At 40.2% G+C, this 18,286-nt stretch overlaps 1 protein-coding gene across 1 annotated transcript; it reads right to left on the bottom strand.

The window, feature by feature from the left end:
- Positions 1-2,300: 2,300 nt before the first annotated feature.
- Positions 2,301-17,812, bottom strand: RHOU (ras homolog family member U). The gene is made up of 3 exons (XM_007481617.3): positions 17,521-17,812; positions 15,619-15,677; positions 2,301-5,721 (listed from the first exon to the last, which is right to left on the bottom strand). Exons 1-3 carry the CDS (start codon positions 17,810-17,812, stop codon positions 5,266-5,268), a joined length of 807 nt encoding a protein of 268 aa, XP_007481679.1. The 3' UTR covers positions 2,301-5,265.
- Between the last annotated feature and the right edge of the window lie 474 nt (positions 17,813-18,286).

Below are 18,286 nucleotides of genomic sequence, written 5' to 3'. Positions count from 1 at the left end.
TGGGAAGTATCTAATTTGAACCCAGGACCTTCCATCTCCAGGCCTAGCTCTCTATCCACTGAGCCACCTAACTCTCCCCCCTTAAAGATTTTTCCAGGTTCTGCCATTTGCCACCTACAAGTCATTTGACCTCTCTAAAGCTTGGAGCATGTCTCTATTATCTCCTATGTGGGTGCCTCCATATTAAGTGATCTACGTACTTGCCAAACCCTATTACAGTACGATCAAAACTTTTTTTTTTAATTTTTCCTTGCTCCCAACAACATTCCCATCCTCAACCTTCAAAAGCAAATGGCTTAATCTCCAATTTTACTAAGATGGATTAGGTGATTTGCTTCACTACTTGAGTCAACATTTCTCTCTAATTATATCTATAGCATTCTTGTTATTTAGTCATTTCAGTCATATCCAACTCTTTGTGACATCATTTGGGTTTTCCTGGCAAAGATACATAAGTGATTGGCCATTTCTTTCTCCAGCTCATTTTACAGATGAAGAAACTAAGGCAGTCAGAGTTAAGTGACTTGCCTAGAGTCACATAGACAATAATTGTCTGGGGCCAGATTTGGCCTCAAGAAGATGAGTCTTTCTGATTAGCTGTCCATCAATGTCACTACTTTCCTGAAAAATCTTTAATGGGGGTAGTTAGGTGGCTCAGTGGATAGAGAGTCAGGCCTGGAGATGGAAGGTCCTGGGTTCAAATTAGATACTTCTGAGCAAGTCACTTAAATTCAATTGCCTAGCCTTTACTATTCTTCTGCCTTGGAACCAACACTTAGTATTGATTAGTGCCTCCTTATCATGTTTTGTTTTAAATTAAATATTCCCTTCTTCCCAACTGCCCTAATATAGTTCCATTTACTTGATCTAGTACTAATCAAAAACATCTGAGTAATCCTTGCCTACTGAAAGCCATAACCCTTGGCATCATCTTTCAATGATCCAAACTGAAGGCAATGACTAGGGAGAAGTAGGTGGTGCCCATACCATAGGGATGGCTTTGCAAAATAAAATCTTGAAGTGACAGGTATATGTAAATTTTCCTAAAGCATTAGGAGCCATCTAGAAATGGGTATCAAAAAAGCAAGAGAATTCATCCTAGCAGAGCTAAGCCATTTGGAAGTCTCATTGACCAAACATAGTGTTTGCTATTTCCATGTTTTTTTTAACTCTTGCTTTCTGTCTTAGAATAAATACTATATATTGGTTTCAAGGCAGAAGAGCAGTAAGGGCTAGGCAATGGGGGTTAAGTGACATGCCCAAGGTCACACAGCTAGGAAGTGTCTGAGATCACATTTGAACCCAGGACCTCCCACATCTGGGCCTGATTCTCAATCCACTGAGCCACCCAGCTGCCCCCTGCTATTTCCATTTTAAACCCATAGTATTGCATTCCTTGCCTTCTCAGTGTGTTGGGGAGGGGATGGGGGAAGGAAAAGAACTTGGAACTGAAAAAAAAAATTCAACCCATAAAGAGGTGGGTAATATAAATTCGTTAGCATTTCCTGCTCTTAAGCATGACATTATGACATAGAGTAATCCACAGAGTCTCTGGTATAATAATGAAACAAGCACCCAAACATTAAAAACACCCTTCAGCTGGGAAGAGTTGATGGTTTAATATAATATATATAATTCTCAATATGGAAAAGTGCCTCAACGCTTCACATGATATGTTTTTTTCACTCATACCTATCCTAAGTCTATTTTCCAAGTCAGGAATCTTATCTTCTTAGTATTTCAGGAAAAAATCTTGAAATGTTATAGAACTCAGTAGCAATAGTGTAAAGTCACTAATTTTATTAATACCAGTTAATTTTCAGATAAAATGACCTGTATTTCTTTGTGATGGGACAACTTCCTGATTCTCAATTCTAATCATCCCTAATAGCTCATTGTTTGATCTCTTTAATTCTAATGATTTAAATTTTTCACACTACTCAGTGGAGGCATCCTCCCTGGCTATCTCTCCTGCTGCCTCCTCCTCTATTTAGGACTACTGACCTTCCTGGCTTCCTTCAAGTCCCTGTCTACTGGAAACCTCTAATCCCTCATTATCTCAGTGTCTACCCTCAGTTAATTATTTCCTGTTTATCCTTTATTAAGTTTGCTTTGAACATATTTGTTTGCATGTCAACTCCTGCATTAAACTGAAGCCTTTCAAGGGCAGGGTCTGTCTTGCCCTTTTTTTGTATCATCGGAACTTAGCACAATGCCTGGCAGGTAGTAGATGCTTACTGAATATCGAGTGATTGACTTGTGTTGTTTCCCAACCCACGTTCTCAAAGGATCTGGTAAAGTGTTTTCAAAGAGGTGGTTGGACCATACATATTTATTTCCAAAAGAAAATCTTCCATAAGATAGGCAGAGGCAAATATATACAGGTTGGAATTTATTTCACACCACCCAACTCATCGCATTTTCAAGTGAAACATTCTGTTCAGTATCACCTACACTTAAAAACAGAAAAACAAAACTTGGTAAGGCACAATATTGAGAAGAGGCAATATGGAAGACTTTTTCCTCATTCTGGCTTTGTAAAATACCTGTGGTTTCTCAGAATATGCCTATGAACAGAAAGCATAGGTTCCATAAAGTTGCAAAAATTTGGTTCATATACACATAGCAAAAAGAAGATAACAAAACAGGCTCAAGGACATCACATTTTCTGAAATGGTAATATTGCCCTGGAGTTCAAGATTTATGTTAGACGGGCACACACAAAAATAGGGTGCTGATAAAAAATAATCTTTGTTCTCCCAAGATGCAAGTTTACATATAACGTGTTTTCTGGGCTATAAAATGAGTTGACTTCCTATCCTCACACATACATAAAGTTTTCAAAGTTTCCCCACCCTGCCTAATTTAATAGACAAATAAATATGCAGAGAAACCTCTGGCCTAACCCCAACTTTCCCACTCCATAAAACATAAAATATCAAAATTCCTGCACTCATAAAGACAACCCCCCAAACTTTAAGCATCAGGGTTAGCCCAAGTAGTAACTGGGCTCTGTTCTTGGCTCAATGTCTAGCTTCAGTGATGTAGAATCAGGCATCTGATAAGAAATGGAAGCATGGTAAGTGAGGCTTTCAGAACTGGAAGGTGTGTGGGCCTAATTTCCCTTTTTAAAAAAATCTAAATGCTTCAGATAGAATCCTTTAAATTAGGCTTAGGAATTGTCTAGAATTCATTCATTCAATAAAGTGTGTTTTAAGAATCACAAGAAGTTAAGCAACTTTTTTTTTAATCAATTCAGGTTGCAACTAAACATTTCCAAAAGCTATGGCATCCATTTAATCATAACAAAAGATAAATAATAACAAGAGCCCATGTGTATTTAAGAGGTTTACAGGTTAACCTTTTGTTCCATATATATTTGAAAGAGATTCTTTGATAGCTACCAGCAAGAGCAAAAAAGAACTAGAAAATGGTTTTGCTCTTCCTCTAGAGAACATGAGTTGGGACTTATTAAATACATAGAGGCAAAAGCAGTTAGGACTCTTCTAACGTCATGGCTACACCAAGATTCCCTTTCAGGTTAGATACTGCAGTAAATATGGAAAAGCTGGCTTAACTCAGGGCAAGCTGGAGATCAGAAACTAAAAAGAAAAAGGAAAGAAACCTGCTGCACCCCAGCTGCATGTCAGGCAGTGTGTGTGAAAGGCTGAGGTGGCATTTTCCAAGAGAAACAATGCCTTGTAAATATCACCTACCAGCGAATCTGCATGACTCACAAGTAAGTGCCATTCTCCAAGTCCCAAGGCTTCCTTGCTTAGGAGCTGTGAACACAGGTCTCCTGATCCACGGAGCTCAGCTGCAGCCAATTAAAACACTAGCCTCCCATTCCTAAGGGCAGCAGCGCACTCATGATCTTTAAGACACATGGCATTATTCTGCTGCCAGTTCTTTGGGGAAAGTCATCTGTTGCATTTCACTGAATGCTTTCACGGGTTTTATCATAACTGGTACTTTTTAAAGCAGTCTCAGCAGACGATTAAATTAAAAGCTTTATATTGGCACACCTGGGCTTGACTCCAAATGATCTCTCTTTGTAAAAAGCCTTCTAATGAGGAAAAAGTCAGGCTTTTTCCCTGAAAATCCAGTAATTGTAGCATATCCTCTATTCTCATTAATTTTTTTTAAGAAGTTGAATCAGCAGCATAAACAGCCATTATGTGAAGGGGAAACGTTGAGAAGAACATATTGGCTGACTTTTAAAAAAAGATACATTGTGTCACACAAACGTTGGCTGCCTCCCATCAAAAGAGCATTCTCAAGCCTTACAGATGGTACAAATTAGCCATGCAAGCTCTCAAGACAGAGAAAAGAGTGAGTGCCCTGCCCTGGGAGTTAGAACAAAGTGGGAAGGAGGTAGTTTGGGGCACACATCGCAGAACCTAAAAGGGGAGTCAGGAAGCTCAACTGGCCACATTTTTCTCCCATTAATATGGTCATTCCCTTAAAACAAAAAGAGACATTCCACCAGACTCACTTAACACCAGCATGTCATTTGACCCATGTCTACCCAATGCACACAACAGATTTAAGTACAATTTTTTTTAATTGAGAGGGGTCCACACAATGCCAAATAACCACTTGGATGGATTTTTCCCTCCCACTGAATTGGCCAGGCACTTATCCTTGACTACTATAACCGAATGAACCAATTGTTTCGAGGTTGTATAACACAAGCCATTGCAAGTTTCCACAGATTTTTTTTTTAAATAAAAGTGCAGTCTGCATGGAGTTCTAAGGCTAAAAATGTTGTTCTTTAGCAGGCACCACATTTCCAAGAGGTACAAATGCCTGGAGATGACTCTTATTTCACAGTCCACTGTTTCATTAAGTAGCCTTAAATCAAGTCAAGGTTTCTTTTTCCTCCCATCATCTATCATGCCTCTTTGGCCTTCTATACATTAAAATACTACAAAAACTCCATAATCTTTACCCAGGTCTGGAGTGTCTTCTCACAGGCGGTGTGATGGGGCTTGAAAACGATCAGATTGCTGGAAAATCATTAATCTACTTAAAAATCATTTGCATAAATATGTCTGCCCCTTTTGCTCATACAAGAAATTGAAGAGAAAAAGAGAACAAAGAAGCACATAAATTGAGCTCTCCCACAGTGACATGTATTTTATATATATATATATATATATACACACATATTTTCTATACAGTAAAAGGAAAAGTCATTTAAGCTAATATAGCTTCTAATTTGTATTCTAAAAATAGCTTTTTTGGGGTCTCTGGCCAGCAGCACTATACCAAACAGCAATATTTCTTCCACCAAGATTTGGAGATATTTTTCATTTTGTCTGGAGTCCTGTTCTTGGACTTCTTTGGTTGCTGTTGAGTGTCCGAGTGCTGAATGCCAGCCACAATGGCTGCATCAAAGACCTCTTTGAGGTTTTTCTGAGTCAAGGCAGAGCACTCGATGTAGGAGGCAGCTTTGATCTCCTCCGCACACAGCTTAGCAGCCTCCTCAGCCACTGGCTTCTCTTTGCATTTGTCCAGTTCAATGAGGACTTTGACATCTTCTCGGAGGTCTGACTGGGTACCAACCAGTATAATGGGGGCTTTGGGGCAGTGACAGCGAATCTCCGGGACCCACTTCTCACTCACATTCTGAAAGGATGAAGGGCTTACCACGCTGAAGCATAGCAAAAAGATGTCCGTGTTGGTGTAGCACAGAGGCCGGAGCTTGTCAAACTCATCCTGTAACCAAACAAAGGAGCCCAGAGTTATTTCTTTCTTTTTAAACCCTTACCTTCCATCTTAGAATCAACACTGTATTGGTTCCAAGGCAGAAGAATAATAAGAGCTAAGCAATGGGGGTTAAGTGACTTGCTCAGGGTCACACAGATGGGAAGTATCTGAGGCCAGATTTGAACCTAGGACCTCCCATCTCTAGGCCTGGCTCTCAATCCACTGAGCTACCCAGCTGCCCCCAGAGTTATTTCTTTTAATCAAGGTTCAAAAGCTCAAGGCAGCATATTCTAAGGTTATTCCAACTGGATGCGGAAGGAAGGGATTGTTGTCTAATTAACAATACCACTACACTACTGAGGCCCCCAGACCCAAAGTACAGGTACTGATATCCATCTTCTGGGTATGTTGGTACTGTCCTTTCCATTCCTATACTGTGCTTCTTCTTCTTTTTTTTAATTTAATTTTTTTTCAAACCCTTACCTTTTATCTTAGGATTAATACTAAGTATCATTTCCAAAGCAGAAGAGTGGTAAAGGGTAGGCAATGGAAGTTAAGTGACTTGCCCACAGTCACACAGTTAGGAAGTATCTGAGGTCATATTTGAACCCAGAACCTCCCATCCCAAGACCTGGCTCTCTATCCACTAAGCAATCTCTGGCACATAATAAAGTACCTAATAAATTTTGTTGATTAATTGATTATAGGAAAGTAGAAAGTCCTATGCTGGCAGAATAAAAAAACCAACCTCAAACTTTCATTCAGTGACATGCTCTGACCTCCATGGCATTTTTCTGTTAGCCCAAAGGTTGGAAGCTGGAAAAATCTTGCTCCCGAATTAACATCTATTCTCTTTTTCTCTTCTTTTTCTCTCTATCTTCCTTTCCCTTCTCTACTACTCCACCTGCTTATCCTTTCTTTTCTATGCTGTCTGGGCCAGTTGCTCCCATGAGATTACCTGTCCTGTTCCTAGAGTTCCCATACTTTAGAGGACCATAGAGCTTGCTGAGCCCCACCCTGTGCATCCTTTATCTTAAGACAAAAGATATGTTAGAAGTACTGCAAATCATCTGAAATGGCAGTCTGTACAACTTCTATTAGCCAGATAATTAACTATATATCTTCCTCCTCTTACTCTGACCACAAAAGTTGGATCTTCTCACCTATATGAGTCTGAAATCTATTTTTTCTTTGTCGTGCAGTTCTATTTTCAGTTGAGTGAAAATTCGAATAGTTTCCTACTAGGAGAGGAATGATCTCATTGCTATTTAAAGTTCATATTTATGGCTGCCATCCATTTTAATGTGTATCATACAGGCTGAGCTATCCAATGGCATGCAAAAAATTAAGCATAATTCCATAGTCTCTTTTGCACAATTCTTCATTCTGTCACATTATTTACAGTTCCAAATTTATACAAACATCAATCCTGTTAAAGCCTTCCTAGTTGGCACCTCTCTCCCCTCCCAAATGAAGGCTTTTGGTCTCCTTATTGGAACTTATTATCTCCATTCAAGGCTCCATATTTCAAGTAGGGATCATCAATCAACTAATATGAAAAGGATGTCCAGTTGAAACCATGGAAGTGAAAAATCACAGCAGTTTCTTGACCTTTTAAAAGTCCAAAGCAGAGAGGTCAATTTTGCACTTAATGGATCAAATGCTGAACAAAACTAAACCAGAGAGTATTTAACTTGGCTCAGGAAATATTTTAATTTAAAATTCCCTCCTATTCTCAGAGGATCTCAAATGAAGAGGCACAAAGAGAGAATACAATATGAAATTAGTCCCTCTGGTAGCAGCATTTGACTGCTGAAAGAGGCCAAAAACACTTGGATATTCATGGGGTTTGGAGGAACTTGCAGCCCATGTAAAAATCAAGCTAATCTAGATGCCACAAGACTGGGTCTATGACAGGAGGCCAGGAAGTTGAGCTCCACCAGACCTCTGGAGATTGAGTCTGAGAATCTCGAGAAGCAAAGCTGAAATTTAGCAAAACCTCACCCCCTATGCTTAAGTAGGAGCTCTAAATTTACTGAAGTAAATACAATATGCATGTGGAAGGGGAGGCCAATTGAAGGACACTCTCCATTCAATGAAAAGGACTCTGGGAGCCAAGTGGTTTATATGAACTTGCCAGTTATGTGTTAAAGAAATTGTGCATGATTAAGTTGGATCCTTTGGGGAGAAGGGGGGAAAAAACAGACAGCAGAGATCCCTGCTGTGAAGAGGATACAACTTGGTTTACAGATTAAAGGAGCTCCTGTTAGCAATTCTATTGTGAACCACACCATTTTGGCTATGGTCTCTTTTTCTTCAGCCAAAGAGTGGCTCTTTAAAAATTCAAAGTCCCTTTCTGTTTTCACTTAAAGACTGTGGGTGACATGTTAACCTCATTTTAATCCATGTGTTTATATCAAGAGAAAGTCCAAATGTACAAGGAGTGATTTGCATTTAAAGGTTCACACTTCCAATCATCCAGCTCTACCCTTCCTTGACAGCTTATATAATTAACTTGTACAGGATCACCTCGTTTCTGTGTAATTTCACACACTGAGGATTTGTACTCCAATCTTTTGATATTTAAAGTGGGGACCGACATGGCCATCTCTTCCACCATGCAGGGAAGAGTATGAGGATTACCTTAATTGGGTAATGTCTTTAAAGTTGAGTTCCCTTGGATAGACCTATTAGGGAAATACCACAGGTGTTAATCCAAATTCCTTAGAAGGGAGTTTAACTAATCTAGGGGAATGGAATGAGATTTGCATGGGATTAGAGTTAGAGTTTAAAAGGACCCCAGAGGTCATCTAGTTCAACTGAGGTCATCTAGTCCAATCCCCTGCACCTTTTGCAAATGGAGACAAGAAAGGTGAAATAACTTCAGCCAAAGGCCATAGAGGGAACAAAGTCAGGATTCAAACGCAGGTCCTCTGAGACCAAATCTGTTATTCTTCAACACACCAGGATATTTCCCATTTTAATTCAATTCAGTCTAATTAGAATAACTACTGAACATCTATCCCATGCAAAAAACAACAACAACAACAACAACAACAACAAAAACTGTGCTACAGCTAGAAGCGAAATAAAGATGAACATGACATCTGTCACCTTCCCCTCCACCCCTCCAATCTAATCGAGGGGTTCATTGATTTGGAACTGGAAGGGAACTTGGAGGTTATCTCAACCAACTCATCCATTTCAAAGAAGGGGGAAATAGTGACCCAGAAAGGTCAAGTAATTTGTTCAAGGTCACACAGAACATAAATGGCAGAACTGAAATTCGAGCTCACTTATGACTCTAAATCCAATGCTCTTCCCATATTACTAGGGATAAGAAAGGAACACACACACACACACACACACACACACAAAACTATAGTAATACACAGTGATATGGCAAATCCCTTTCCTCATAATTATCCATGGCACAGTTATAATCCCATTTTATAGAGCTGGAAACTGAGTTTCAGAGAAATGAAATGACTTGCTCATGTTTATTCAGCTATGAAGCAGAAGAGCTGGAATTTAAACAGACATCTACTGTGTCACCTTCTTCCACTTCCCCAACAGCTCTTGTGACTTAAGCTCAGATTTAGTTAGCAATATAGGATTTAGAATTCCTTTTTCTCACAAGTCTCTAAGACACATTGTCAAGTCAACATACATTTATTAAGCACCTACTATATGCAAGGAATTGTGTTAAGAGTGTGGAAACAATGAAAAGCAAAATTAGAAAGCCTAAGAATTGGTATTCCCACTTAACAGATAAGGAAACTTAAGTTCAGAGACATTCAGTAACTTACTATAAGTGATCAGAAATTTTATAAGAAGAGACTTATAAGTGAGGACTAAAACTGAGATTTTCTGATATTAAGACTAAAGCTCTTATCAGAGAGCAGAATGTGCTAAGCAACTAAGAGAGAAATAAATTGTTATCAGATTCAAGGGAAGAGGCATCCAGTGATGAGGAAAAAAGAAAACAAGCATTTACTAAGAACCTAAAAGTCAAGGGGTAGCTAAGTGGCTCAAGGGACAAAGAGCCAGGTCTGAGTTAGGACAACCTAGATTCAAATCTAGCTTCAGGTGTTTCCTAGCTGTGTGACCTTGGACAAATAACTTAAACCCAATTGCTTAGCCCTTATTGCTTTTCTGTCTTGGAAGGATGCTAAGAAGAAAGGTAAGGGTTTTTTAAGAAAATGAAACCTACTATGTGTAAGGCACCATGTTAAGACCTTTACAAATATTGACTTATTTCATCCTCACAATAACCCCATGATAACGATGCTATTATTATCACATTTTCCAGATGAGAAAACTGAAGCAAAAAAGAAGTGAAATGATTTGCCTGGAATCACAGAGCCAGGAAGTATCTGAAATCACATTTGAACCTAAGACCTCCCCTCTCCAAGCTTGGTTTTCTATCCACTGAACTGCCTAGTTGCCCCAACTTTCCATCTTTTCAAATGAGTTTCAAAGCCCAAGAAGAAAAAAAAAATCAAACTATCCTAAGGCCCCCAGTCAGTGTTTTGTTTTTAACAAGGAGCATGGTATAGACCAGAGGTTTCAAAGTCAAAGAGAAACAGGCAATATTGACTCAGAAAACCACAAAATAACATCATCTAGATTGTCTTGTATTTTTACTTATTTTGCTAAACATTTTCCAATTTCATTTTTATCTGATTCATTTGCATTTTGCCCAGAGAGTCCAACACCTCCAATGTAAACTGTGGACAGAACCAAAATCCGGGGACCCAAAGGCACAATATTGCTGCAGACATTTTAGGTATAGAATGACAGGTAAATTTACTCTCTCAGAGCCCATTTCCTCATCTGTAAATGACAATAATGATGCTTCCAAAAGCTCCCAGTTATTTTAGACTATGACAAGATAGCCTTAAAGCCTGTATGAAGATAGCTTGAAAGCCTAATGATAATAACTCACATTTACATGGGATTTCCTAAGCTTGTTGGGGGCAGCTAAGTGATACAGTGGATAGAGCACTGGGCCAGAAGTCAGGAAGACTCATCTCCCTGAGTTCAGATACAGTCTCAGACACTTACTAGTTACATGATCCTGGGCAAGTCATTTAACCCTATTGAGCTCCGTTTCCCCAAAATGTTTCACTTTCTATACTCGTAACTAGAATCTTTATAAAATCCAACACATGTTTCCTTGCTTTCTTAGACTAAGTATACTGAAAACAATTTAACCTTTTCTTGATAACAAGAATCAGTATTATTGGGGCAGCTGGGTAGTTCAGTGAATAGAGCCCTAGGATTATAGACAGGAGGACTTGGGTTCAAATTTGGCCTCAGATACTTTCTAGTTGTATGACCCTAAGCAGGTCACCTAAGCCCATTTGCGTAGTCCTTATTACTCCTCTGTCTTGGAAATGATACTTAGTAACGGGAAAGTATGGGTTAAAAAAAGTATTTATTTACTAAGTTGTTAGGGAGGTCCTTCTGAGCTAATGAGATAAGCAGAGCCTTACATATAATAAGAACTTGATAATTATGTTTGTAAATTGAATCATAGGGCTCTTTGACCTTATATAAAATTATTCCAAACTGCAAAACTTCCTGATTTCTTGTTTATTTTTTAATGTTTCTGCCTCTCTTCTTCCTGTCACTTCAACAAACATTTATTGTTGTTTTCCATATATTTGCCTTAAGCAGCTTTCTGCTTGTCACTCCATCCCCTATCCTTACACATACATATACACACACACAAACACACACACTACACAAATATATACTGACACATCCAGAAAAAATAAAGGTCAGCAGGTTCTAAATGGAGGATTCCCTTTTCCCCCCTTTTTAATTACATATGTGACCTTTGAAAAGTTAACCTCCATAGATCTCCATTTCCTCATTTGTAAAGTGAGAAGACTGGACTAGATGGCCTGAGGATCTTTCCAGATCTAAATCTATGATCTTCTAAATGGTGAAAAGGGGGAAGAATTCTCCTAAGAGTAAAAGCTATGATTTTATCACATCTTTTGACTGCCCCAAAGGCCTCTTCTTGCTCCTGATTTCCCAAGAGGCTGACAGATAAGCAGATTTCTCAGTAAGTGAAAAGTCACTGTATTAACATTATACAGGTTGGTAAACTTGCACTATATGAAGAAAAAATTAACTTTGTAAAATTGAATGAAATGTTCATTACAAAATCACCATAGTATTAACTAAAGCAGGAAATTTTGTTCTTAAGCTTCAAAGTACTGATTTCTTTGCCTCCAGTTCTGCACTTTACAAGTTCTTGCTTTTTTTCTTTTCATACCAATATAACATTGAAGCTTCTGCAACTGTTTGCCCCCTCTATCATAGCCTTTTCATTCCATCTTCATAGCCACCCATCCTGTATCACCCATACAACATATAACAAGAGTGCTGGCAATGACCATGAAATAATTAGGCAGCCATTATGGTGGGGAGGAGAACATGGCTGGTTCCCCTTTGGAACTCCTCATGTCTGAAGCACTCCCTCACTGTGGGTCTCTCTTTGACTCTCCCACAGAGTAGGAACACCAGGATGATGAACTGGCTTTGACCCTAGTGCCAGATGGCACCAGACTGGAAATCTCTTCAGAAGTGGAAGGTTAGCCTCATTCACAGTGGTCATGTTGTTATCGGTGTAATATCAAGATATACGATGTGCAACTTTACCTGCTAAACCTGACTAGTTCTCCAGGTCTGTAACTCCTTATTAGAAATGAAGGGACATTATTGATTGGAACCGGTTTTAATGGTCTGGCAGTTTAAAACCTGGCTATGTGTGGGTTATATAATGAATAAGGGTATTGCTATATCCTTTACCTTTGCCATTGGTTAATATGTTGATCCAAGCATGAGTTTATGGAGACCAAAGCCTCCCTCCCTTTTATTCAAAACTCCTAGTACCTTGCCTGGTAAGATTCTTTGCCAAACAAGAACAAATATTCAAAACCTTTTTTCAAAAGACTGTGCATGAACTCTCAGTTCATTAGCTTCTGGACTTGGATCATGTTAAACAACAGTATGTATGTTCTAAAAGAACTGGGGCTAAATAAGCCAAATCACTGATTAGAAAAATGCAAGGACTGGTCTCTACCAGCCATTAAACTCTAGGACGATTAGAGCGAATCACTGAAGCTTTCTGGGTTCCTCAGCTATAAAAAGCACTATTAAAAAATAATACTTACCTGCCTTATTGAATACTTATTTAGTGGAAACAACCAGAAATTGATTCTACAAATATTATAAGATTCTAGGAGGCAAAAATTATCTTTAATAACTAGCTTTCTAGAGGTAAGGCCCCATATAGGGTCATATACATAAATAAATTACTAATTAAATAGTATCTAATGAGGATAAATATAAAGTTTTCCCTGAATTTTCTGAGTTCTAGGACTACAAAAATTTTAGATGCAACAAAAAAATACTTCCAGATTCTGCAATTTTATATACTAATGTAGATCAGATTCATTACAACAAACATTTATGAAGTGTTTAATATGTGCCAGGCACTGGTCTAGGCCCTGGAGACACAAGGATAAAATTTAAAAGTAGCTTGTATCTCCTCAAGGAGATTACATTTTACTGAGGAGTATCTCTTATATGTAGGAAAATAAGAACAAAATAACTAACAGTTGAAGAAGATCAGGAAAAGCTTCCTGCAGGGGGAAACACTTGAATGGAAGACAAAGATTCTAAAAGGCTTGGATAAGGAAGGCATATATACTAGAAAAAAGGGATCAGCTTGGGTCAATTGTATCATGAATTGGATGAAGTTCCTTTGGTGGAGAAGCCATGGGAGTCAGATTGTTGTCAGTCTTAAATGCTAGGCTAAGGATTTTTATAATTTTATCCAATGCACAAGGATCCACATAAGTTTTTTTAGTAGACCTTAGAAAATTATTTCAATCGATGGTGTCAAACTCAAATAGAAATGGATCTCTGCCAGATGTATATGGACTTAGAAAACCACAAATTAACATTATCTGCGTTTTATTATGTGTTTGTTTGTTTTGTTAAACATTTCCCAGTTGAATTTTAATTTGTTTCTGGCCTCACTAGTTCAGATGAGGTTTGATGTCTCTGATTTAGATTTAGAGGCTATAGAAAGGGAGACCCTGCAAGCAGAGGGAACTTGTTTTAAAGGAAGTAGGCTACCCAATCCACAGAAAAGAATTAGGAAAGTAGGTAAACATCTATATGTACCTAGAACTCAACATGCCCCAAATACCTTTTGCCTCAACTATCCATCTCCCCTATTTCTGGTGTGGCCTCTCCTCTTCTAGTCAAACAGGTTTAAAACCTAGGAATCATCCTCAACTCTATTCTCACTCACCACCACCCCACTATGTCAGGCTTAGAGTCTGATCTATCTTGTGCATTCAGCCTCTTCCCCCTTATCCCTTAACACCACAATCTTTCTGACTCAAGTCTTCATCATCATCCTTCATGTAGATTTTCACTCTCTCCTACTGGGTCTCCCTGCATCCAGCCTCACCTCTTTCAAATATATCGATATTCCTAAAGCATAGGCACAACCTTGTCACTCCCTTGCTCAATATGTTTCAGTGACTCCCTCTTGTCTCTAGAATAAAATATAAGCTACCTCCTATGTCTTCCCTGTTCTTTTTTTTTTTAAACCCATACCTTCTATCTTAGAATCAATACTAAGTATCTGCTCCAAGACAGAGTAGTCAGAATTAGGCAGTTGGGGTTAAGTGACTTGCCCCCCAGGGCCATAGAGCTAGGAAGTGTCTGAGGCAAGATTTGAACCTAGGCACTGCTTTCTCCAAACCTGGCTCTCAATCCACTGAGCCAACCACCTTCCCTTCCCCCCTTTTCTTCCTGGGTTTCCCAGGCTTAAGATCCCCCCAGGTGTTATTACTCATTTCTGACCTACTGGAAAATTACTTTTTATTTATTATGCACAGTTGTTTTTCCCAGGTAGAATATAAGCTTCTTGAGGGCATGGACTGTTGCATTTTTGTCTTCACAACCTTCAAATCTAGCATCATGCTTGGCATATTACCAGGCACTGGATAACACATATCAAATTTAATTATATGAAAATCTTAGGAACTCAGGTTAACACAATGACCAATCACCATTTCCAACAATACAAAATGAAAAAGGCTACCTACCTCCTGAGAGGTGATAGATAGACTCAGAATTAAGGAAGGGGGGAGAATAGGGGGAGAAATGCCCCGTGTGAGAACTTATTTTGCTGGACTGTACATGTCTGTAACACAGGTTTTGTTTTTCTTGCTTTCTTAATTGTAGGGGTGGGGTAGAAAGGAGAAAATGCAGATCTGAAAATAAAATTTAATTAGGAAAAAATAGAATATACCAGTATAGAAGAGTGTTCCAATATTTGACTTTTAACATTTCTAGGATATAATATAGTACATTGGGGAATAGATGCTGAATTTGAAGTCTGTGTATTCAGACCTGGCTCTGCCATTCACTACCAGTGTGACTACAGGTTAGTCCAGACACTTCCAGTGATCTTACTTTTCTGTAGAATGAGGGAGTAGTACTAGATGATTTCAAAGATCCCTTCCATTTCGAAATCCATGATTCTGAGTGTATGCTGTGTGTAATTTACTGTTCTTAGGTATTTATATAAAGATAAATGACATGAGGGCATGGTGAATACAGTTAAGACTAAGGTTGCCCCCCTTGCCTAGTGACCTTGGCCACTACCAGCAAGCTGGGCCAAACCTTTCAGTAAGTTTATTAGTAGATGTCCTCTTCCTGTCCATGAAAGAAGACTAGCCAAGAGCAAGCACTAGAAGGGTGACTTCACATTGCCTTAGATTATAAGGATAACTCAAGTCTCTTCTGAAACATTGAAAACCCATAACCTCTTTTACAAAATTATTTTCAAGGAGTTATTTTACTAACCTGGCCAGCTGTGTCACAGAGCTGCAGTCTCACTGGCCTGCCATCCACAGATACCACAGCTAGAAGGAAAAGAAAGACACAAAGAAAAGTGTAATGAGTGGTTTCTTTAATCCTTCACAAGAGAACAATACCTTCAACCCTCCACCCCCAGTCCTACCTAAGCCCTCCCACCGACAGGATTTCTTTTAGTTATTTCGATTAATTTAGACTTTATAGCCTGAAGAGCTGGAACCTGACCAGCCACAAACATTTGGGTATACAAACCCTTCAGGGCTTGACAATTCACTTCGTGGCATCTGATGAAGTAGCAAATCACTGAAGGAAAACCCTTTGATGAGACCAAAAGAGACACAGCCCTTTCCTTCAGGTCCAGAGGATTTATTCTCTTGTCACATTTATGTTTCAGAAAGACTTAAAAACAATGGGGGTGGGGATGGGGGGGGGGGGAGAGAGAGCTAGGGGTAAGTGGAAATCAACCTCACAGTTCTAAATCACTGGGAAGTCACAGTAAATATTTTTGTTTTCCCTTGGGAAAATTTTCTGACTGCAGAGTTTATCATAAAACTCAAGCTTGTGTGGAGACCATGTGCAAACAGCAGCTACCTGCATTGTTCTGTTTATAAAAGAGGTTTCTGCTTATCTCTTCCTTCTGGCCAAATAAGGGTTTGGTTTTTTTTTTTTTTAACTGTTCACCTTTTGACCAGGATGCACAGATATTTTTTAAAATCTTTTATTCCAACAAACCCTGGTAGGATTTTTTTCATCAGCAATGCTCCCTTGTAGATTAATTTCAAATGATCCCTCGGGATTGGGGAGAGAAAGGAAAGAGAGGGAATGCAGAAATTCGTTTGTTCATTTAAAAAAAAAACAAAACTATTCCACATAATGTCCTTCCAGCTTGTCTTGATGGATTAATAAATTGCCAGTTCTTTGCTGCAACGAGTTACTAATAGTTCAGAAAAGAGGTTCGTTAAGGAATGGGTGCAGAAAGAATAAAAGCTACAATAAACGTTTGCTAATCACACACTCTTCAAGGGTACCATAAAACTTCCAGAAAGTGACAAAGGCAGGAAAATCACAAAGACTGTGATAATTACGGAGAGAGTTTACCTTCACTTCAGCAGACCCTCTAAGAACCGCGTGGTTGGGGCCCGAAATAGACTTAAAGAGATACTTAAAATCGGAAATAGACCTTGCTATTGTTATGGGGAGGAAGGCCAGAAAGAAAGAAAACCTGCTCGTACCGGGAATAGCTCAGCCAAAGAGGATTTGTGAGTTGTGATTGGTGCCATTTTGATGCAAATTAAGCCTTATCCGGCAGTTTCCACGGCACTTTAAAGTTCAGCAAGCACAAAGTCAGACACACCAACCAGAAAGGACTGAAAGTCGCAGGCCGGGCTGATAACAGCACACCCAGTTATCACCCTCCAATTAAAGCTCCCAACCCAGGCGCCAGGAGTTTTCACCCGGACTCAGCATTTTTCGCCCCAGGACAACTGTACCGGCAATCAGGGGTTTCCCTTTTTAATTTGTTTCTTCCTCTCATTAAACGGCCGCCGAATCCCAGACACCACACACCCACCCACCCCTTTTTAAAAAATTTCCCATATGCACTTGACTTCCACCTCAACAAGTTTGGGGAGCCGGGAAAACCTCCTTACATTTTGCTACAAATGTGCTTTCCTTTGAGGCTGTGGAAGTCGGTAGCATGATTAATTTACAGTATTCCTCTAGCGAAAGAACAGCAATACATTTGCCTCCTCCTTAGGGAATAATACTCCGTTAGCTAAGGCTTTTTGCTTATTAACGTTCGTTAATAATAACGAATACATTGCGTCTCGTCCCTTCCTCTCCTATCCAAGCACGGGCTCTCTCGAGCTTGGTCGCCAGCTCCTGCCTTACCCGAGAAGTTGTCGAAGGCGGTTGGGATGTACTCCGTCGGGTACCCATTGGTGGTGTAGCTCACCACCAGACTGGTCTTGCCCACCGCGCCGTCCCCGACCAGCACGCACTTGATGCTTCGCCGCTCCGCGCCCCCAGCCCGGCAGCGGCTCCCCAGGGCTGCCCCAAGGGCGGCGGCGGCTGCGCCCCGGCTGCTGCGCACCCGGCGTGGGGGTACGGGAGGCACCTCGCAGTTGCAACAGCCTGGTACTGGCTTGCTGATGTAGTCCGCTTCTCCCTGTTGCGGCGGCATTGGTCTCTCTCCCGCGGGCAAGGAATCTAAGGGGATAAAAGGGAGCCGGCGCAGGGCGCTCCGGGAACCGGGAGAGGGAAGCCTGGCCCCTCCGAACGCAAAGGGCACTTCACCGCCCCGCGGACAGAACCCCCCTGCACGTCCTTGTATCGATATCTCTTCCTCGTTCCCAGTCCTCTGGGGAGTACAAACCCGGTACGGTCCGGGCGCCGGCTCTCTTCTCCTCCTTGTGTCTAGGCAGCTTTGCAGGCGTCCACCGGGGGAGCCGGGAAAGATCCGCGGCCCCCCTACTCCCCCTCTGCCCCAAATTGTTTCCCCACTCCCCAGGGACAAGAGGGGACTGGCCGTCCAGCTCTCCGCTTGCCAATCGTTGTCTTCCAGCAGAAAGGCAAAACGGTGGCACACCTTCTCAACGAGCTACCCAGAGAAACTGGAATTCCCAAAGAAAAAGTAGCGAGACAAAGGCGGTTTTGG

The sequence above is a fragment of the Monodelphis domestica genome, chromosome 2 (assembly GCF_027887165.1).
Source record: "Monodelphis domestica isolate mMonDom1 chromosome 2, mMonDom1.pri, whole genome shotgun sequence".
NCBI lineage: Eukaryota > Metazoa > Chordata > Mammalia > Didelphimorphia > Didelphidae > Monodelphis > Monodelphis domestica.
The sequence above is the reverse complement of the archived record's forward strand: the minus strand, read 5'-3'. Positions and strand labels throughout refer to the sequence as shown.

Bases quoted from the DNA above. Each gene is read 5' to 3' on its own strand.
- RHOU (XM_007481617.3), bottom strand. From the start codon at position 17,812: ATGCCGCCGCAACAGGGAGAAGCGGACTACATCAGCAAGCCAGTACCA. The intron at 15,678-17,520 runs GTAAGGCAGGAG...TTTTCCTTCTAG, and splicing joins CGCCTTCGACAACTTCTCGG to CTGTGGTATCTGTGGATGGC. The intron at 5,722-15,618 runs GTTAGTAAAATA...GTTTGGTTACAG, and splicing joins TCTGTGACACAGCTGGCCAG to GATGAGTTTGACAAGCTCCG.